The following is a 23,338-nucleotide window of genomic DNA, read 5'->3' as shown; positions in this document are numbered from 1 at the left end:
AGTTAACATCAACTTTCACTTGGTGGTGTAGCTCAGACTGAGACTATCTACCATAGATACCAGCTCCCCAGAAACAGAAACACTCTCTTTGCTCCAGTGATTGTTCCTACACGAAGACATCCATAAGAAAAGCAAAGATCTTGTCATCCGCAATGGCAGCTCGAACGTGATCTGGCCTAAGTTCTAAAGTTCGAACATTATTTACGCTGTCTGATCCAGACTCTATAGCGGCATGCGAACTCCGTAAGAGCTGTTCCATGAAGTTCTTATAAAGCTTGCCGAGAACATAGCTGGTGGCATTGCTTGAAAGATTACTGTCTACATCAGTGTATCCGAGACTAACACCAGCTTGCCCAGCCAACTCTCGCATAAATTCGTCCTCTTCATTAGACACAAGTGCAACCCGACATGTGTCTTGTGAATGTTGTTGGGCAGGAGCTCTGACTAAAATAGACCAACCATTGTAATGATGACGAAATGGCTGCAGCGCAAAGGAAATGACTTGACAAAGCAAAATGGCAAAAACTAATCTTCCGGGCAAGTGCAGTAAAGGATTTCTAAGACCATGGCTTTTTAAAGCCTCCTCTAAAAAGGATTTGTCTTCTCTCTGGTGAAAATAACTGAAGCTCAGAGTGTACCCATTTATTATAAACTGCTTTTAATGAGTGGATGGGGGTTGATACATGTGGAAAATGCTATGATTTTTCAAGGACTGTTCATTTCAGTAATGAGCATCATGATAGGATGCTGTCCAAAATAACACAACCTCAAAAAAAATTCAATATGTGATTATATTAAGTCCTAATCACTCAATCAACTGAACTTTTGAAAATATAAACATGGTATCACCGAAATTCGGATGTATTAAATCAATTCATGAAATACAGAAAACTATCAACGAGGCAGACAGACTAATGCCTAAGATTGACAACCTCAAAAATCTTGTGTCAATTAAACACTGACCATGCATTCCTACATTTTGGCAATTTTTAATTACATGTATTGTCTTTTAAAAAAGCAGAAAATCATCGCATAGTGTAGCCTCAACTTACAATCCCCTTAACATACAAATTTTTGATATTTCAAGTAAAATTTACACAACTATTTACAAACCGAAATTAATTTTCATCGTACCATCTTCGCAGTTTGTCGAAATATTGTGGTTTGAATATCAGCGCTTACGTAGTCAGTTCTCCTGCACATAGTTTGGCTCTACAGTGCTCAAATAATATTAATTGGTGCTTCACACCTTCCTTTTTTAATTTTAAAATCATGTCTAAAGCAGCAGTGACTGTAAAAAAAGAGGGCGATGCATTTATTAAAATTAAAGCAAGAAATTATAGAAAAACATGAGCAAACAACTTCAGATCAATTCTTTAGAAAGTCCACAAAGTTTACCTAGCAGTGGCGCTGCAGAGAAATGTGATGGCAAATAAGAAGGAAACTTGGAATGAGACAACTAAGAATAAAAGATGTCATATATATATATATATATATATATAAATGAGGTATATTATTCTAAGGTTTAAAAGATCTGAGTTAGACAGACTCCTATCTATCACTACCTCTGCCTACGCACTGCACATCTCTTGTATCGTCAAAGTACACCTTGTTTTGCCTGTCTGTAATCAGTATAATGTTAGAGCAAAATGACAATAAAAACATATTTTTATTACTCTATATATTTAGTTCAGCTTCTTACATAAAATGTAGTTTTTAGACAATATATTTTTTACATATTTTTATAAACTGCATTTCTTTTTTGTAAGTAATTAGCTGAAGTATTTTTAATCAAGTTTTTTAAAAATATGGAACAGATTAAATAGAGTAAGAAAACAAAATGTATGATGCACTGAGATGATGAAGTAGTATTAATCTCATACACTAAGTCATTGTACCGAAGTTTTCATTTATTACAAAACTGCAGCTAAACATCTACTTATGATCACCTCATCATAAGAAAAATTCCAACATACGATACAAAATCTGATTTTGCGAGACTACTTCATTGTGCACCTGAAGTAGAATTCATCAAACAACAGCCATTTTTTCAAAACATGGCAGTGTCGTAAGTGAACATTTTGGTGAAAATTAAAATTCACTGTAAAAACAGCGGTAATAACAGATGTATAAGCTAAGTCAATTTACACTTTAGACTTAGTCTCAAGTTAAGGTGAAGTAGGTATGTTCCGTATCGCCATCACCCCCTCTATCTGCAAACCTAAAGCTACACATCAATGAGCCACTACTTTCGCTCGCATGTCTTCAAGGTAAACCAACAATAAATATCCTTTTTCTATAAAGATTTTTACGATAAATTTATTACACTATTATTTGTAATCCATTTGTTGTATTGCTATAAGTATTTGCCTCCAATAGCTATTAAGGAATCATTGTTGGTTTTTTGGGTTGTCGAACATGCTATATGAATTACAGTGTATTTGTATAGGTATACTAGCCAAACTTCCGGCGTTGCACAAGTACTAAAAAAACAGCTTATAAACAATGGTAGATAATGTAGTTGCCTGCTATTTGCCATTAGCCTCGTACATTGCCAATGGCCAATTTGAGCAAGCTAGTATCCGAATTGCAAAACTTACTAATAAGAACCGTGAGAGCAAGCTTTAGTGACGTAGCGCCAAAATGCAAAGTGCTATGCTTAGTTTAACCTAGATACCGACTCATATTGCCCAATGAACCAATAGCATCTCGCGTAGCTCAATGGATTAGACTATCACCTGGTGAACGTTAGGTTCCGAGATCAAACCCAACACGAAGCGGATATTTCATTGATAAATTTTAATAGCTATAGCTGGACACACCGAACGCCAGACTTTGAGATTTATATATATGGAAGACAAACGAATATATTCATGGATGACACTTTTAACATATGATGCCAATCTCAAAACAAATTAGCTTCATATGTCAAATATAGTCTGTATAAATAATGTCCATCCTACTTTAATATCAATGACTGTAACTAACACTCAATAAAGACTAAAGTACCTGCAGTGTCTGTCATATCCACAGGCTCATCAGCGTCCGAGCACCTGCTAACGCGCTTTTCATTCAACAAATCGTCAGCAAGAGACTCAATGTTTGTTGCCGGTTGCAAATGAATCAGACCACTTGGCAACGGCAGCAGTCTATCCTCAGGACAGCAAGGAGTGTACAAGTATCGTCTGCACCATATCTTAGCAAAATTAACAAAAAGTATTTTATAAACCGAAAAAGAATAATATTGTAGCTAATGTGTAGTAAAAGGTACAATGATAATACAACCTGCTTCAAATTCTATATCATGAAATAGTAAATGTAATAGCAAAAAGAAAAGATAGAGATGGCAGTGCAAAGATAGCTAATCCAAGTATCAACCTACAAATAAAAGCTTTCAAATCTGATGTACAATGTAAATGCTTAGCTAGCTCTTGATTGTTAGCTATATACATGTAGCTCTCATATATGAAAAAATGGCTGAATAGAGATAACAACGCAAGAGAACTTAGGTTAGTCTGGTGTCTTGTAGTTTTCTTCTTATGAAGACATATGACAAAAGCGAAGTTTGTATTTCAAATAATACGAAATAAAATGGATTTTGATGAAACGAAGATGAGATAAATGCAAAAAACCTCAATAACTCTTTCAACCACAGTGCAGGCCCACAACGTGTAATTCCTATAACCACAGTACAGGCCCCACAACGTATAATTCCTATAACCCCATTACAAGCCCTACAACGTATAATTCCTATAACCACAGTACAGGCCCTACAACGTATAACTCCTATAACCACAGTACAGGCCCTACAACGTATAATTCCTATAACCACAGTACAGGCCCTACAACGTATAATTCCTATAACCACAGTACATGCCCTACAACGTATAATTCCTATAACCACAGTACAGGCCCTACAACGTATAACTCCTATAACCACAGTACAGGCCCTACAACGTATAATTCCTATAACCACAGTACATGCCCTACAACGTATAATTCCTATAACCACAGTACGGGCCCTACAACGTATAATTCCTATAACCACAGTACAGGCCCTACAACGTATAATTCCTATAACCACAGTACAGGCCCTACAACGTATAATTCCTATAACCACAGTACAGCCCCTACAACATAACGTAAAGTGTCAATTTAATGCAAGTTCTCAAAATCGATCTCAATAACAAGAGTCCCATAGAATTTTGTACCTAGCTTTAAAAACATCGCTTTTGCTCTTGTTGCACTTGAGAGAAAAAACGACGTATAGGGTATCTCTATTATATATAAATATTATATATATAATATTATATAATATATTACGGTATATATAAAAAACGACGTATAGGGCTCTCGATTATATACATTATACTAGTACCCTAGAAATCTAGATTGGTATTAGAGGTCGTCAGGTGTGTCGACAAAGCACAGAAAATAAGTAGCCAAGCAATAATTCAGAAAAACATGAGGGCGATCTATTCGTGCAGGCGTTGTAGTGATGATATACCAAGATGAAAGTCAGGAGATTTAGTCTCGTCGAAAGCTATCTTTTTTCCTAAATTTGAACCCTGGCGACTGATAGACAGACACTGTTTTTAGTAGGTATAGTAAGAATATATTTTTGTTCTACATTATTTTAGACAAACTATTTTGCAATATTTCTTGAGAGCAAAATAAACCTTGCTCTCTAGAAAAAATGAAAAGAACCGATGTACCGTAATTGACATTGAAGGTGTGGGCTCCCCATAACTTATTGTAAAATTACCGAAATCATGAACCAATAGCAATTATTAACCCTTTCGCGGGTGAATTTTCAAAACTAAATCAGACTCCCATGGGCGAATTAATTTTCCAAAAAATCAATTTTTTTTAAAAGGTTCATACACTTTTCTGTGTGTTATTATGTGCATATATCTATGTTTAAAGGTGCATGTATATGTCCATAGGCATATATATATATTATAAACAAATAAAAATGTATAACATAAAATATATGCTTTTCATAATAATTGTCTCTTTACGAATGATATTTTCGAAAGCATTCTCCTTAACAAAGGCCCACATCACAGTCTTTGCACCATGTACTTATTTGTGTAACAAAGAGCTCCCACAAAAATGTACTTCCTGGATTGACAGTCTCAAAAAACTTTTCAAAATACTTTACTGGTTGAGCATCTACTGGAGTAAATACTGGGCCTGTCACTGCTATAAACTGCTGAATTGTAGGAGATTATCTCTGTTTATGTTGGTTATATTCTTCCAGGCACTGGCATCACTCCTACTCACATCCTCATCATTACTGCTACCACCCTTTTCATCACTGTCACTTCCAGATGTAAAGTCATTCCAATCACAATTCAAACCTGATTCACTGTCAACTCTTGCTACTAAATCTAAAAAGTCACTGTCAGCTCTGAATCTCTTAGTAATTTCGGTACTAGTACTTGCTTTATCAGAATAATCTCGGGAGGTTCTTTTAGAAGTCGCCATGACAGTAAACTAAAGTCAAACTCTCAAAAAATTCAGTAAATAAAAGCTAAAACCGAAGCAAGAAAAATAAAAGTTGATAAATTATTTAGAACAATTTTCTAATTTTTTTCGAAAGTTTATTTATTCATCACTGCTAAAAACGATCGTTTTTTTCAACCTTAAAGTCAATTTTTGAGGCTAACCGAAACTACTATATCGTAGCTTGCTATTGGTAAAAAAAGTAAACAAAAAACGGCATTTAGCTAACCAGAAACTGCAATAATAAAATACGTTACCGGAACGACAAAAACGTCGCACTGCCCATTAGCAGCCGTATCGCAAAGCGACAAAAACGTCGCTCTGCCCGCGAAAGGGTTAAGAAAAAGTAAAAAACTAGTCAATACAGACCAATAATACTACAGTTACTGTACAGTCGTTAAATCAAACAAGTCATGTTTAATTTTTTCTTTCTGGAAGGGCCAAAGGAGTGAGTTTGGAAAGAGCTTAGAACGAATGAGGTAATTTACATGTATTTTGCTGTTCATATGACATAAAATTCCTATAATGTAACCATTCCTGAAATGGATTATTTACGTTGTAGGAGAATCTACCGTTCTTTACTATATACCAGGGAAAACCTTGGCTCACAGAATTGTCCTCTCCTAGCCATCCTTTACCATATTACCGTATGATTGCTCTGTTTAGGAAATCAACGCCAAATATTATTTTTAGCATTTTCTATATATAACATATTATTTTTACATATATTATATATATTCCATGCAAACATAAAATGATTGTGCATACTTTAATATATTAATAATGATTTTAATATTGAAGTTGAAAGAAACAATTTTTATGCTAATAATGATAATAATGAATAACCAACCTGGAGATTCACTGACATCTACATGAAATATCCACAATGTTTAATGTATCTAATACATGGACTATTGAAAACAGTAAATTTAATTTAACTAACAATGTTTTATGCCAGAAAGGGTTAAGTGTATTACAAGGTAAAAGAATCCTACCAAAACATTCTTTGTGGTCCACAAGCTAATTCCAGGAACATCTTTATAGCTCTTCATATGTTCTTTTATTTGTTTTGCTCTCTGCCACTCCAACGCTCGCCTTTTACCTGAAGAATAGAGCGAAATACAACTTAAAAACTAAAGCTTCAAGAGCTTAAAGCAAAACAAAACTCCAACTGCAGTTGAAACAGGACGGCTTTGGTGGTGTTTAAGACACGAGTAAAAATAGTCTTACCAACAGGCCATGAAGAATAGGTTTCAAAAGTTGGTAACTGAGAATAGTGGCGCGTAGGACTGGTGGGGGAGCAGAGGAGAGGAAACACTTTCACAAGACGAGTCAGCAGAGTCTGAGCGTCTTCAATAAACTCTGCTGATGGCAAACATGGCTTCTGAGCAGAGTCAACTCCCTCTGAAACTGAGCAGAATAAATTCACATCCAACAGTCAACACTTAAAATTAGAGTCTCGCTATCACTTCTCATAGCAGTAATGTTGGGTAGGCCAATGTGTCTTAAGTAGACATCCACAAGTTATTTGTAACCATAATCTAATTCAGTTGAATGAGTAGTTTGTGCGTTTTGAGCTGCTGATACTTTGAGGACTAAGTTTTCATACAGTGATAGTGTAGTGACAACTGGAAGCGCCGGTGCCGAAGCATGATGCTGGGCGGACAAGCAGATCATGTTTCCATATGTCTGCATAGGAAGTAACAGAAAAACAAGACCTATGCACAGGCACAAGTCCGACACCGTTGGCCATTATGGCCGTTTCCATGGTGCATTGAACGAGTGTTTCGCTTCCAAATAGTGACACTGAATCGTGACAGCATAAGAACAGCATGACTGTTTTCGTGATGGCATTGCAGCGCCATATGGGGATGTGTCGCTACGCTGTCGCTGTATAAAAACTTATTCAATGTTGAATGAAAGAGCTCATTATAATTCTAAAATTCTTACCATTAGACTTTTGCTGGAAACTATTTTTATCATTTTGAAGTTGTTTTTGTTTAGCCTGGTCAAGAACATGTTTCCTTACAAGCATGATTGTACCATTAGGCAGTTTGCATTTTACATAAACCGCAGGTGGCTTCTTGTTCTCAGCATGTCCTTGAGTCGCTGTGCTATCACCTGCTCGACTTGTCACCATATCTCTGTGGTTATCCATCTTCCCACTATTGTTTAGCCCTACCCCACCTGCCACACCAGTTTTAAGCAGCATTCCTGAGGTATTTTGGGAGTCGATAGATTTATCCAAAACTTTTGCAGATACAATCAAAGCACTGTTATGTCGGAGGAGGCTTTGCGCGCCTTTCATTCTAACATCACTACGCTTGACTTCGATGCCACCAGGTCTGACGGGCAGCCTTGGACGCAGCAGCGATATAACTTTAGGTGAAGGATGAACTCCATTAGCAGTGCTAATACCAATAGGAAATGATGTCTGTGTTTTCTTCGTAAAACCCTGGGTGTTATTGTTAGCTGAGGATTTAGACAGAGTAGCGAGTAACTTTGGCTGCTTCACTCGTATGGTACCGCCTGCTGAGGGTGTAACACCTTGACAAGGCTTAGAAATGTTTAGAGATTGCCTGCTTTCCGGATCTGGTGGATCTAGTTTGATTCTTTGTGTACGTGAGCCGTGTTCGGTAGAAGTTTCAGTTTCATTGGCTCTCTTCTTAGGCGAAGAGTGTCTAATAGTTGTGTCCTGCGTGGTAACTGGAGCTGTAGCATTTTCAGCGGGAATGCATTCGTCATTGACAATTTTCTGTAACACAAATTATAACTGATCATTGAGGATTTCTCATTCACTTTGGATTTATCACATTTCTAAGGTAATTCATCAACTTTTGGAAATCTCCTGTATTACGGCTACCAATAGGATAGTAAGACATAGTAGTATGCAAAAAATATAACGGTGGACATGCAAGCACAACCGCTTGTTGAATAACAAAAGTCCAAAGAGAAATTGGTACCTGACCAGGAGCCTCAATACCACCTAAAGCATAAGTGTTCACTTGTTACACAGTGACACACACTTGTTTACACGTCGATCGCACATTACACCGATCTTGAAATAGACTTTCTCACCATTTTCAGTAGTGCGAAAAAGTCAGGCAGTACTGAAGATACATAAATGCATTGGACAGAGTGAATCTAAAACCCAACATGACTTATTACTTAAAAAAATACCTAAATTTTAAGACAACGAGAAAGATGCTTATTATAAATGAGAAGACTGGTTCATACTATTTTGCAGTTTGTCAGCATTAATCTCACAATACATCGGAGATCGTGTCAGCGTTAATCGCACAATACATAGGAGATCGTCTGTGATTGTTCACACTAACAGAAACGCATCCGCATTTACATCGGCAAATAGTCGGCAACATAGTGTTCTCACTACAGAATGCTATGGCTGAAATGATGAAACTTTAGTCCCACAGCAATAGCCATGAAGGGAAATATAGATTAAGCAATCTGCAATGGTGAATCACCATCGCCGCGCAAACTGTCGCGGATGTTCGATGAAATATCTGAAAAGTTTGACTTCTGTGATGTTTTCTGACATATCCACATTGTCTTGGTGAAGTGATTGGTCTACAGTGCACATAGTCACCAAATAATCACTGAAAAGACAACTCCAACATACGGCGATACAGTACTAACCTTAAAACTAGACTTGCCACAATGTTGAGACAAACAGCTGGTGAGTTATGGCAAAAATGGTGACCTTTGAAAAAAGTGTTTGATGAGAGATTATTAAACATAAATTAGACAGCTAAATAATAATGACATAAAAATTATTGAATCATTAAAAAAAATATTAGAAAAAATATTTGTGGTTTATAATGTTGGTACCACAGCAACCAGACTAGTTTGGATTATTATATAATTTACCATTAACCAATAATAAATAGCCTTCACCTCACCTTTTGATTGATTGGATCAGTTATGTGACATGGGAATGCCAAACCTAGCAAGCGTCATGCCTGCTATGCAAACGCAACTAAACATGTTAAGGACACGTCTTCTCAATTAACTTTACTCAAGAGAGAAGGCAACTCCAAACTGCTACGCATATTGGCGCCAACACTATCGAGTGCCAGATAACACTTTACAAACATACATATTCATGCTAAAACTATTGTGTTAGGTTACCACTAAATAATTCTAATAATGGCATAACTCTATTAATGGCATAACTCTATTAATGACATAACTCTATTAATGGCATAACTCTATTAATGGCATAACTCTATTAATGGCATAACTCTATTAATGTAGTGCAAATATCAGTATGGCTTTAGGGCTATTTTCAGTGATGTGGGACATATTGAATACTCAGGTGTACTTGCTTGTTATTGTTTTAATAATTATGCATGTACAACCTTCTTAACAACAAAATTTCAACAATTCCAGATCTGCTTGTATAGATATTGAGTAGAGCATCAGTAACCTTTGAGGTAGGAGTGAATGTGTCAGCTGGCTCCACCTCTACATCCACATGGGTCTCAGCTCCTAGATGCTGCTCCCCGGAATAGGTACTGTCTAACTTCAAGTGATGGATGACATCAACCTTCCTTCCTTTTTCATCTTTCAAATGCAGTTGCACTCGAACTGGAAACTCTCCCCAACCTGTCAACATAGAATCTGAACAGACAAGCAGAATAACAAGGACAAATATCGTAGTTTGCTAGAAAATACTGGCATCAGTGAGTAAAGTTAAACGTATTGCATTATTTGTCAGAAAATGTGTGAAAAATTAAAAAGAGACTTTGGTTCTAAATATTTGAAGGAGCCAACCAGCTAAGTTTGGAGAGCACCCGACAAAACCTCATCAAACCAGGGCTAGCCAATTGAAAAATTTTAGAGTGCAAAGGATTTCTGTTAATATTACATTTTAGACTTGAGATATGTGCTATCTAGATAACCTAAGATGCACAAATGTTTTGGCAGATAAAAAAGTATTAACGATTAGTTGACCTGACACGGTCATTGACTAAAGCATATCAGAGTGTCTAAAAGCATAAAAACACAAAGAGAGTAAAAGATCTTACATGAGTGAGTTTAGATGCCTTTCTAGCTTTAATCCAACCAAACTTACAAGAATTTCATCAAATATAACACTTAAAAAGGCTTTGTTAGGTATACAGCAATCCTTGCTTCAGCTTTCACGACTTCGGTATTTCACGGAGTAATAATATTCATAAAAAATTTAAACATTAAAACAAATAAAATGACTAAAATGCATCAATCTCTCTATTTTTCATTCGATGAGATCCCTCCACGAGCACCATCATGATTTCAATCATTGTGGTTTGCTTGGAGTGTAAAAGTGCAGTGTTTGTGACACCCTTCAAAATTGTAAAATGAATATAAGAGTAAAATGCTTATGGTTAATGAAAAAATGACTTAACCTTTCACAAGGAAGGGGGTGATTAGATGTCCTGATTAACTGCAGAGGAATAAGGGATTACTGTAGAACACAGCAAATAAAAAGGCTAAGCATATTATTGCCCAAGTTGCTGGTGACAAAAACAAATTTTCATGTAATGCGGTTGAACGATTACCTTAGCGGGTTGGTTTGCATAATACTCTAGACATTTTGTGATGGTAACAATGGCTGACCAAATTTTCAGACAGGTGACTTTGGTGTAAAATAAATGATTTAAAGTTATTTACAATAAGGAACAATAATAATAATATTTACAATAAGGAACAGCGCTGATACTAGCCATGTGTAACCAATGAAAATGATACAGAACAAAAGCAAAGTGTTTGTGAATAAGAAACATAATATACTATAGACTTGACATTAATGCATTAATTAAATTATAAAATAGATGCTTTAACCAAAACATTTCACCATTTAACTCTTAAGCCATATTTTATTAGTAACCAAACTCTTGACAAGAGACACAGTTTCAAATAGACAAGACTCATTTGATAAATGTCTAACGCAAAGATCTATTTAAAGCACATAAATTACATAATTTTTTAATTATATATTTCAATACATCAGAGTCTTGGCTTTTGAATGAGCCTATATTCAATACACAAAGAATAATAGAACTATGAAAAACAGGGTGTCAAAAGTACGTCCTGCAAAAAAACACTTGGTTCAGGTACTCAAAATGTGACGACCTAATTCTCATTTAGCCTTAGGTCGTCGATCCGTTTCGCTGCCATTGAGGCAACATTTTTCTGTGACAATCGGTGCTGTTAAACCCGGAGAGCGCTAATAATAAACTAAGATTCTAGATAATCAACAATGCCCGCGGATCGTGCTAACGCCCGACCAATACAAACACATGTTCTGGGTTAATTAATTATGCTTCAATAAATATACTGTCGTTGATAAAGGTAATGAAATCACATCGATTAAATTATGACCTGCGGTTGCGTGGCTCTAGGACTATATGTCAATCGCACTTTCGCGAGATCACACTATGCTTGAAATTAATTAGTCTCAGTCGTCACCCACAACATCACATTAAAAATAAAGAGCTAGTGCATAATATCATCGGGAAAATATAGTATGGTTCTTGGAGTCTGAGGTACTTATCATAGAAATAATATGTACATGGAGAACTAATGACACTGATTCCTTTGTCGTTCTCTGGAGTTGTCCTACCTTCGCCTGCCACTAGCGTCATTATCGTAGTTGATAAATAAGAGGTAAGAGCACACAACAACGAATATGAGAATTGTGACGTCATAATTTTCGAGACTATGCCAGTAAACTTTTTTGCGGTAGAGCTCTGGGGAAATCCTATAAACACCAACCAATGTCTGTCTCACCATGGCAAACAATAGCTCATTCAAAAGCCAAGACTCTGATGTATTGAAATATACAATAAAAAAATTATGTAATTTATGTGCTTTAAAGAGCAAAATTTTCCATAAAATCATAATTTTAACTTGATTGTCATAATTATTCAAGTATCTTTAGTGCGAACATGAGATAATCTCCAAAAATAACGATTAGTAACATATAAACTACCTCGTCTGGTGAGGTGAAACGGCGGAGATGTAACCTCAACAAGGTCATTCGGTTTGTACGTAGGGTGAAGGAAGAACCAAACCTTCTTCACAAAGTGGCTGATGTCCGGATGCTCCCTTGGCCCTCTCACATACACCATCCATTTATGACTAGACTGCAGCAACACAACATCATTTTATTTGTCATGATGGGAGATATACATTGCGTACTCAAAAAACATTTGACTCATTTGAAATAAGTCACTGTTTGAACAGACAAACCGTCAATTTAAAAAAAACCAAGTGTAGTGGTACACATGTATTTATATCCTCATATGTTAATAAAGTTCTCAGCCTTACACCATCAGCCAACTTTGCAAGAACATGTGCTTTCATTAATTAATGTCCTTACATTATTGTTTAATATCAACAAGCATTTATATACAAATGAACACTCACGACATGAGGCAAGTTTACATATAAGGTAGCTGCGTACCTGGTCATTACGCTGTCTCATATCAATGGGTATATATTTAGAGACATTCCCCACAACCACTCGGTGCTGCGACTTGCCCCTTGAGCATTTCATCTCAGAATTAACATTGGATTTTCTTGGGATGCTTTTATTCTCCTCGACCAGTTTTTCCACAGGTTTGAAGTTTTCGGGTCTGTCTGATACTGGGATTGATTTTCCTATTTCTTTTTTAACTGCAGGATGGATACCTTGCTGAACGTCAGAGCATGTTTGATCATTTTTATTTTCCGCTCGGTTGTAAAATGAAATCAACATAGCCGCTCTTAATCTATCTAGAATCAGCTGAGTTTCGTTAAGACGTTTGTCTGTTTCATTAATATCACTTTGAAGACCAGCTATTTCTTCAGCGATGTGGGTTTGGAGAATCTCTGAAATTCGTTCACCTTCAGAAGCTTCTTTCGAAATTTCGGTCGTTGAAGCCGATGCTTGGCCATATTGTTCATAATCAGGATCCATGATTACAACAGATAATGATTACTACTAAGGTCTAAAACATGAAACAAGCAAGTTTGCACAAAAAAAATTCTGTATCAATAGAAGATTACAGCACAAAAATTTGAAGATCAGAAACTGTCACAAATTACAGCAATGCCGTCTATCAATAAAATGATAATGACCCCATGACATTTTTCATCTTAGGAAGTTCATTTCCTTGAAAACTGTACTTGCAGCATTTGGAAAGGTCAATTTAAAGCTCTTAGTTACATTAATCAACACTTAAAATAAAATGATTAAAACAGTCAATAAACAATATCAGACCTTATCTAGGAGCTATTAGAAATAACGACTTAAAACAGCCCATCTGCGTTCGATAATAAACTGCACCATTCCCAATACTTTGTAGAGTAATTGGTAGGACAATCCCATTCTATCGATCACAGACCTGCCAACCCAAGAGTGGGGCAATGCGTGAGATTTAATTTTGGGGCAATTGATGTATCAATCACAGCATATATAAAATTTTGGAAATTGGGGCAAAAATCTCACGCATTTTCATTTTTTCTTTGGGGTGATTGCGTGAGTCTCACGCCCAATGCGTGAGAGTTGGCAGGTATGATCGATCACCAACCCAACAGACTGAAAGACCTACTCAGCCTTCCAAATCACCTCGTTCTCTCCATAAACTATTCCAATAGCAGTGCCAAACTTCACCCCCACCCTCTGATGACCTAGCAGTTTCTTTAAAATCTATATTACTGATAAATAACAAATGTATCAATCAAACTTAAGTACCTTATCCCTTGCAATATTAATTGCAAGTTTGAACGCTAATAGCACGTCTGTCACAGCTACCAATGACAAATAGAATAAAGTCTCTCAAAAATAGCTAAATTTATTCATTTCTACGATCAAACATGCACATTATGTTTGATGCAAAGGCATAAATATCCAAATAACTACATATTATATCTAGTAAAGAGAATGACCTTGTCTTCACAGCACATGTGAATTTACGCTCGGAACAATAGGCTAATTTTGAGTACGCCCTTCTGTTAAGACGACTGGTCGTTAATGGCATTTATTGGCGAAATGTTTCAGCGGTTGCAAGGGCAAACGACTCCTGTCATACGTCATCGTCTCTTGCAGTAGCTGTCATTCGCGAACTCCTTTTATAGTAAATAGCCTGAGTTACTAATAATCTAACTTTTGCACTATCGCTACATCTAAATCGACGTGATAGTGTATCAGAATCCGTTCTAACAATCATGACTAATGCATCCGCAAGAAGTTGCTAGACTTATTCATTCAAACTAGGGTATCAGTAATTTACATTCTAATCAGTGGGTTAGTCGGAATAGTTTTACTCTAAAGATGCAGGTAATGCCATTTTCATAAGTATGCCGGATCAAACTATTAAGAGTGACAAACATTTTTCCATGCTGGCAATCGTCATAAACTGCTTGTCTTAACAATAGACATTATCTCATTTACTTACCATTCCCGTTCAAATGTAGTAGCTTGAGGAGAGTGAAATCAAAACAGATATAAGTGATTTTTATTTGACTATACTTTGAATTTTATGTATTATTGTTGTTACCTCGTTTACACATCAACAGCCTTGTTATGGATTCTGCTTAATATTTGATTTTAAAACAATTCGTAATATATTATTCATGTACACTCACCTAGGATCCTGAAGCAGACACAGAATGGAACGATGTTTTGCGAGCCAAAGGGATCTTACCACCGAAGGAAAAGAAAGAGGAAATAACAGAAGATGATATAGTGAATATGCTGGAAAACACCATTGAAAAAAAGTAAATAGACCTAGATTTAAATGGAAGGCTTCATTACCAACAACTAGCCTTGTTATATTGGTTGTCAAAAACTTTTCATAGTGTTTTCTTTACTAATATCATACTTTGCAATAGCTCCGTGGAATAGATATGCTGTTTTAGCATCTAAAGGTTATTTTTCAGAACACAAGATAAGGCGTATGAGGATATGACTAAAGATGAGTTAGAAGATATTGAAGATGATATTGATGAAGAAGATGAACGCATGTTTGAAATGTATAGGTAGGATGAAGCAATCTCATTCACATTACTTTTATTTGTTGAGCTATTATAGTCGTATAAGGCTTGTCACTGTAGACATATCTGATCTTTCCTTCCAAAGATTATAGCAGTTGTGCAACTTGGACTGCTTACTTCGTGATAATAAATTGCACATCATGCAGCTAGTAATACATAATATAGCATATGCTTGTCTTGTACTTACAAACCACAGTGGGAGGGGGCTCATGAATGTTATGCATATTACTGTCTTGGCTTTAGGAGGCAGCGTATGTTGGAGATGATGGCTCAGCAGAAAAAGAGCATGTTTGGCAGCGTGCTTGAAATCAGCAAGGCAGATTGGGTGGATGAAGTGAATAAGGCAGGAGATTCTATCTGGGTTATAGTTCACGTATACAGTGAAGGGTAAGTGGGTCAGAGTTGATGACAGCCGATACCTTCACACAGTCCATTGTGTAAGACTTTGATTAATGGAATTGAAAATTTGAAGTTTCTAAACTAGAGTTCAATTCTACATTCCTCAATTGACCTATTATTTTGTTTTATATTTCAGGTAAGAAAAGTTTCATTAGGATTTTTCTTAGTGTCTGCCTATTTCCAGTTTCAGTTTTGAATTTAATAAACTAATTTTAACTTTCAACTTAGCCCAAGTTTCTTTGACGAAAAAGTTATTTGAACTTCCTTTGGCATAATTAGTACAGCTCGACAATGTAGAATCAGTTCTTTCGAAAAATTTATGAAATTTGAAGTCAAAAGTGCTTTTTGTGCATCAATCATAGTTGGGGTGATCATGATAGGTTAGTTAGTATGAGAGATATTGATAGAGTTGATATTTCATTAATTCTAGCTTTTTGTTTGCTTAATCAACATCTAATCTGTCATTAACTGCAACTTAGACAACTAAGAAACTAGATTCAGTCCATGATATTCAGAGCAATTAAATGATGGTTCCATTCGAGTGAAAGTTATTGTCAGATTTTATTTTTTGCGATATCTTAAAAGTCGATTTGTTGGAAGGAATGATTATTGCAGCCTCTATCCGCTGGCTGCAATCATTCAATTCTCAAACTGAGCTTTATTTGATGACAGGATGTGTTTGATGTTCATTTTTAGGCTTCCTCATTGCAAACTCATCAATCAGCATGTTACTGAGCTGGCAGCCAAGTTTCCTACAAGCAAGTTTGTGAAAGGACGGGCATCCGTGTGCATTCCCAACTACCCAGATAAAAACCTACCTACTATATTCGTATATAAGTAAGTAATAGTTGAGTGCCTTCATTTTTTTACTGTTCTTGCATAGAGTGAAAAGAAGTCGTCTCTATGAGATGCATTCTATGGTAATTAAACAACATTAACACAAATAAAACACGTGTATAGATATAGAATGGATATAGGTATGGTATAGGTATAGTATGGAGTTTCATCTGCGTATCTATAGTAATGCTCATCTTACCTACGCATGTCGTCATACACATACATGTAGTTCTGATGTCATTTTACGATCTCCATGCAAGGTGAATGATGGCATCGGAATCATTTCTGCAGCATTTTTTACTGACATCCTTCATCATACCTAAGTTACAAGAGTTGAAATGCAAAATCAAAATACTCTAACTTAAGAGCTAAAATAAAATTTAATCTCTATTTAATAAGATTGATAAAAATGATATTCACTTTAGAGCCATTTTTAATCTTTTAGCTGTGAAGTAATCATAGAGTAGTCTTTACATAGTTGCCACCCTGGTGTGAATACGTGTAATAGGACATCGGTCAGTGGTAAGTGGTGATCACCAACTAGTATTTAAGCTTTATTGCAATCAAAATATTTCAAGTGTATTCAATGGCTTCCTGTCTTACTACACACAGATTTATTATATTTTAGTATCGATTAAGTTGAACGAAAGTTATTTCAAACGTTAGTTTTCCTACTTGAAGGTGTAGCGATTAAATACTACGCAATCTTAATGTCGTGGCATGGAGAGTAAGGCTGGTTTTCAGATATTCCCAAAGTAGGGAATTTGTACTCATACGAAACAGATTTTCACCGGTTGAGACATTTACTCAAGTGTTTCAAACACATAGTGTGTGAAAGAGTGATTATGTTCCAACTGCTTGTTTCTAGGCGCTCGCATTATTCAGTTTATAGCTAGCCTAATAAAATTAACTAGAATTGTCTCACCCTGCAAATGTTGCTGGGTGAGACAATTCTGCATTATCATAAGAGGTTTTCTCTCTCTCATTTATACATGTAAATTGTTTTCATTTTGCAAGCCACCGAAATACTGCGAGCGGATTTAGTTGTGTTTCGGTGGATAACATTGGTCACACCTATGGATAACATTTATTGTGTCTATGGATCACATTGATTTTGTCTGTGGATAACATAAATTATGTCTATGGATAATGCTATTTATGTCTATTGATAACATTAATTTTGTCTATTGAGAACGTTAGTTATTTCTATGGATAAGTAAACGAGCAAACAAAGTTGTATTTATTCTTACAGAGATGGTGACTTGAAGAAGCAGTGGATAGGTTCTGACCAGTTACATGGCATGAGTTGTAAGTGTGAAGGTGAGTCATACGTAGAGCCCGCTACTCACAATGTCTAGTCATATCTATGAGTCATACACTATGCATCATATTACATATTTTATTTGTAATATTAAGTTATGGTGTATGCAAGTACTATGTAAAACTCGTTGGTGCATTCATTTTAGCTAAGCGACTTATGTGATAGACTTCACCACATAAAATAGCCTCTGGCGCTATTTTTAGCCCAACAAAATAGCCCATGGTACCATTTTAGTCACTTTTCTATGTACAATCATGTTTCTATGGTCAAAGGATTAATTCTTATGAACATTTTGCTATGTTGTAATTGATTTACACAGACTTCAAATTTAAAACATGTATTGCCAGTTGAAGACTATGATGCTGACCTATTTTTGAAACATTTGTGAGATGTTCGTGGCACAGCTGTTTGTTGAATAACTTCTGTAAACTCATTAACTTCTGTGAAAATATTATTTTTTTCATGTATGACACTACGACTGCTTATATACCCTGTGATATATTTGCTACACGGTGCTTGCTTTACAGATCTGGAGTGGATGCTTGGTCAGGTGGGAGCAATTCCTACAGAAATGGATGAAAATCCACGCAAGCAAGTGCACGATGTTATGCAATCAAATATTAGAAGTGCAACAGCTGGCAATGACGATGATGAAGATGATTGGTAGACAAGAATCGTGGTACCTTTTTTTACTCCTTTACATGAGATTTTTAGGTCCTCTAATATTATCAGCCAAGGGATTCATTCGCGTGCTCCCATTTGCAAAGCTAGCTTAAGTGAACTAGAGGAAACTGGTAATTAATGCCATGGTTATACAACACGTTCATATCAAAGGATATCTGCAACACCTTGTGTAGAAAACAAAAGTAACGTAACACCTCGCTATAAGTCAGCTGACGTGTTGTTGACAATCTGTATGTCCAGTAGCTACGATTTTCAAGCTATTGTATTGTACAATTACGCACATACTTCTTATTCTTGTTGCCTTTTTACGATCTCAAACATTTTTTTGTCTTTGTTAAAACTTGTTGTTTTATAGGAGTTGTTCACTCTTGAATGCTCTTCTCTAGTATTCAACGGTGCTAACTAGGGCAGTTCTGAGGTGTAGAAGTGAATATACACCTAACTAGGTAACATTTGGTTAATATCTTTTGTAATATAGAGAAGTGTTCAAAAATACATCTATATATGACTTTAAGTCGCTAGTGTGGGTCATTCTGAGGTGAACATTTTCATAAACATAAATAGGGATTACTCTGCAGCTCAACCTTACCATGCCTGAAAAGAAAATGCTCGTGCAAGCCTAGGATTACAACACAGCAAGACAGTAATCTGAAGGTGGTAACTTATATAATATAGCTTATCAGCTAAATCAGGGAAAGTTCTGTTACAGTACACCTCTTCAGTTAGGATCTCGGATTACAACAGTTCGGAACTGGAAGAGGGGAAATATGTGCGGACATCAGGGAAGGCCAAATGGCCGCTGCTGCACTCGCTACATTTGCTACAGCAGCGTTTTGTTGCATTTTTATGATGTACTTAGTGGCAGCATTTCTCTCAGCTTCTCTTTCCTCAGTTGTCTGCCTTCTGTAACAAAGAGTTTTTGAATGATTAATCACGGAGCTTTGTGTTGGCCAGCAGTGAATAAGGTTCTATGCAGTTTAACTTATTCGTATGTGATTCAGGGATGCTCCCAGGTTGTAGTGTTCCTGTGGTATCAGTCAATTACAGGCAGAGCCATTAGTTTGTAGGAAGTTTCGTAACCACATCGTATTGTCAAGTGTGTCATGGCATATGGTCGATAGACAGTGAAACAAAATAATGCGTAGGACTATGATTGGTCTTAAAGATACACGCATAAAACTATAAGGCTTTAGTTTGTATGATCACCTGATCACCTCGTATTCATAATAAGTAGTGACACACAGCGATGCTGTGCTAATAGTTATTTGGGATGTCTTAAGGTAATATCTAAAAGAGAGGTTAGTATTTCCATTGGCTAACGAAAAAGTAAAACTCCTTTGTATTTTCTCACAAACCTTGCAACACCCATTCAATCTGGGCTCATATAAATCTTTAGTATGATACTAGCAAAATCAGTAATATTATTGACATTATAATTGGCAAAGCATACCCAACAGCAAGTAACCACTTATTAGGGATGACTGCTCCTTACACAATTCAATAGTCATTCAGGTAAACACGGTAATTTTAGCAAATTTCTGCTAATTATACTATTATGGTAGAATAGCCGCCAACCTCCATTTAGTTCGTCGGTTTTGAAACCAGGTTTTGACTTGTGAGTCTGTAAGGTGAAGACGCTTAGCAAGGCCTAGTCTTTCGGTCGAGGCCAGGTACTTTTGACCTAGGAACCTGGCTTCTAATTCGGCTATCTGCTCTCTGTTGAACGTAGTTCGAGGTTTCTTGTGCTTTGGTGGAGTTCTATTGGAATATGGATGGCCTACCCGCCTATATTCGCCTGTATAATATCATATCAGATTTTATTCTGTATGAAATCAAGGTACACCACTCGCTTATACTAGCAACATGCATAAAATACAGAATAACTCTTAAAGTTTCTCGGAATCTGTTCTTTAATTCTTTGGTTAGTTGTTATATTTAATATCAAGCAAGGCACCAAACCCTCAATAGTGGCCTGGCAATTGTTGTAAGGTCCACTGCTAATATCATTCATATAGGCTCACAGGCTCCCAGAATAATACGAAGATGCAGCCCAAAGCTGACCCAAAGTAAATTGCACAAAGGCTTTTGTGATTAGAGCCTTGCAAGAGTTGACCTCAATTTCTATAAACTAGATATGTCAAATGCATAATAGAGAGAAATCAGCTTTATTAGGCTAATTTTCAATTTTAATATATCTCCACGATGACAAATATGTGATAAATAGTCTATTATGGCTAATGATTCTTTCTCTGACAAACATTACAGTATTATTGTATTAGCAAGAAGGTCTTTTGTACTACATTCTCTTTGTTCTCCAAAGGCAGCATGCAGATACGCTTTTCTTTAATTTAGTTCATGCTTGATTTTGATCAGATAAATAATTGAATCATTTCAAAACACTTCACGTCTCGAATTAATGACGCAATATTTCGGTAAAACTAACTTGTTTGGTTTTAAAAGCTATCTATTTGGTAAAAAAATGTCAAGTATTTATAAAACCAAATGGACACCCACTCTATGGCTAGCTGCAGAACTGATATAATCTCAAAACCAGCATATCTTTAATAATATAATTGTTATACAGCTGTATACAAAGTAATCTGTAAGTGAGTTAATCACGTACTAAATTTAGAACATGATAGATAAATAACATAAGGCCTAAATTATTTTTGAATTAAATTAATTACACAGATTATAATATTAGAATAATCAATGAAAAGTTAATCATAGAATGGTTATTTACATTTTTCGAAAAACCCTTGATAATTTTTCTAAAATTTTTCTCAATTTTTCAAGGTTAGGTCTAAATACTGAAGCGCCTATAAATAAAATTACAAGACGATCAAGGTGCCAGTGATAATCGTGTATCCACATTATCACTGATCTCTACTTACTGTAGGTTTTGCTGTGAAATCTTTCTAAAGATTTGAATATGTAGTTGTGAGAAGGAATGTCAGCCATAATGGGAAATGTCGTTGACAAGACATGACATTTAGACTCCATGCATTTCATGTAAATATGTTTATTTTCGTCTTCCCCCTCTCCACACTGTTCATCGCCACAGCTGTGCTGACATTTTGATAGACACGATGTTGTTTCCCCGTGGCCGGCAGCACCACTAGATACAGACTGTTCATCAAGTACTGTTGAGTCTTCTTCCTCATTGTTCGTAGCTGTCTCAGTCTCTCTTCCTGATTCCGTGTGTCTTTTTACCATGCTTCGAAATGCAGATTTCACATTTTGATGTTCCGTCGATGGTGTGTTCTTACTGGTACATTTAGCTAGAATACTGGATATTCCGAAAGAGAGCACTGGTTTAGTCGGTTTCGGATCGTCGGCCATCTTGCGCAAGCTATCTCTCTGATGCGTCGTTTCAATTTACTTAAGCGAGAATAAGTGTTTCTGTTATATACTGTCATTCATTATCGCTAATTGCCTTCACTTCCCTTGTCAACACTTTGTCACATTGAACTATCATTCTTTGTAAGGGAGGCAACTCCAAATAGATTCATGCTAACCAGTTGGTTAATTGGCTAAATTTCATGCAAGTTGGAGCATCATTAGATGAGGCTGAAGCTAAAGAGTCCCTCGTCGACCTGACTACGTCGTCAACAAAGATAATTAAGGATATCTATAGGGACTTGTCACTTCTCAGTCATAGAGTGTTGTTCGTAATTAAGAACGCTAATTGTGCTGAAACAATATTGATAAGGACAGGGGAAAACTAATGAATGGATTGAAAAGGCTGATGGTCATAATTCAGCCTAATCACCTTTTACCTTTTCTAACAGGAGTCAGTGTTAGACCTACGATAAAGGACACCATTGCCAATGAAAGATAAAACTTCTAGATATAAACGTTTTATTTCATTTAACACCAAAGCATATAACAATAATGAATATTAATTGCGTAGGATATAAATATGATATGTCAATTATCGAAGTTGCTGGAACAATAATTTATTTTCAATTACAGTTGAAAAAAACTTCTATTACCACAACATTTTTCCCAATTTTCTTTGCATCTGCTAACATTGAGAAAAATAGCTAATCTGACAACACAAGACAACATTTCTTCATATTCAATTCTGAAAAGATTTCTTCTAAAATTTTAGGTTTGGTTAGCAATTTGTTTTAGAATCAAGCAATTTTTTGAAAGATTAAAGGTTTGAGATTGTCGGAATGGGGTATCCTTGACAACACTAATTATTTTTTTGAAAATCTCAAACTAACAATCTAAATCCTGTAGCCTCAGCTCCAGCAAATGCAGTATTTACTTACAACTTACAAACATAAAACATAATTCAACCTCAAAATGACTATAATGAGCTGAATAGTGAAGATGAGAAACTCACATTAATTTAAGGTTTAATCCATGGCTATTACAAGTAACTAGTGTAATATTATCATACAGGGTAAATATAAATGTTACTAATTGGTTCAGTAGATGCTAGTGGAGTACTTTTCATCTAAAAGTTGTCAGATCTATCTAAATAGCTTACTTTTATCATTCATTAACTTTTTTCATAATCTTTATCTAAGCTTATAG

The 23,338-nt window shown here is 35.8% G+C and overlaps 3 protein-coding genes across 4 annotated transcripts; 1 reads left to right on the top strand and 2 right to left on the bottom strand.

Moving 5' to 3' along the window:
• Positions 1 to 31: 31 nt before the first annotated feature.
• Positions 32 to 14,466, bottom strand: LOC137391332 (uncharacterized). 2 transcript variants are annotated; one of them, XM_068077773.1, is made up of 9 exons: positions 14,443 to 14,466; positions 12,977 to 13,502; positions 12,503 to 12,656; positions 9,956 to 10,134; positions 7,459 to 8,263; positions 6,739 to 6,918; positions 6,504 to 6,610; positions 3,010 to 3,196; positions 32 to 444 (listed from the first exon to the last, which is right to left on the bottom strand). In XM_068077773.1, exons 2-9 carry the CDS (start codon positions 13,469 to 13,471, stop codon positions 107 to 109), a joined length of 2,445 nt encoding a protein of 814 aa, XP_067933874.1. In that variant the 5' UTR covers positions 13,472 to 13,502; positions 14,443 to 14,466; the 3' UTR covers positions 32 to 106. The 2 variants fall into 2 exon arrangements, with proteins under 2 accessions (XP_067933874.1, XP_067933875.1); XM_068077774.1 differs by lacking the exon at positions 14,443 to 14,466 and adding an exon at positions 14,249 to 14,304.
• Positions 14,467 to 14,696: 230 nt separating this feature from the next.
• On the top strand, positions 14,697 to 19,305 carry LOC137390059 (phosducin-like protein 3). Its single transcript, XM_068076302.1, has 7 exons — positions 14,697 to 14,833; positions 15,146 to 15,273; positions 15,436 to 15,534; positions 15,793 to 15,936; positions 16,645 to 16,785; positions 18,038 to 18,105; positions 18,634 to 19,305. The coding sequence occupies exons 1-7, from the start codon at positions 14,828 to 14,830 to the stop codon at positions 18,771 to 18,773; spliced, it is 726 nt and encodes a 241-aa protein (XP_067932403.1). The 5' UTR covers positions 14,697 to 14,827; the 3' UTR covers positions 18,774 to 19,305.
• A 207-nt stretch (positions 19,306 to 19,512) lies between these two features.
• Positions 19,513 to 22,132, bottom strand: LOC137390320 (uncharacterized). Its single transcript, XM_068076652.1, has 3 exons — positions 21,685 to 22,132; positions 20,366 to 20,585; positions 19,513 to 19,693 (listed from the first exon to the last, which is right to left on the bottom strand). The coding sequence occupies exons 1-3, from the start codon at positions 22,130 to 22,132 to the stop codon at positions 19,513 to 19,515; spliced, it is 849 nt and encodes a 282-aa protein (XP_067932753.1).
• Between the last annotated feature and the right edge of the window lie 1,206 nt (positions 22,133 to 23,338).

This window comes from Watersipora subatra, chromosome 3, assembly GCF_963576615.1.
Source record: "Watersipora subatra chromosome 3, tzWatSuba1.1, whole genome shotgun sequence".
Lineage (NCBI taxonomy): Eukaryota > Metazoa > Bryozoa > Gymnolaemata > Cheilostomatida > Watersiporidae > Watersipora > Watersipora subatra.
Note: the sequence above shows the minus strand (reverse complement) of the source record. Positions and strands in the feature narration are given on the sequence as shown.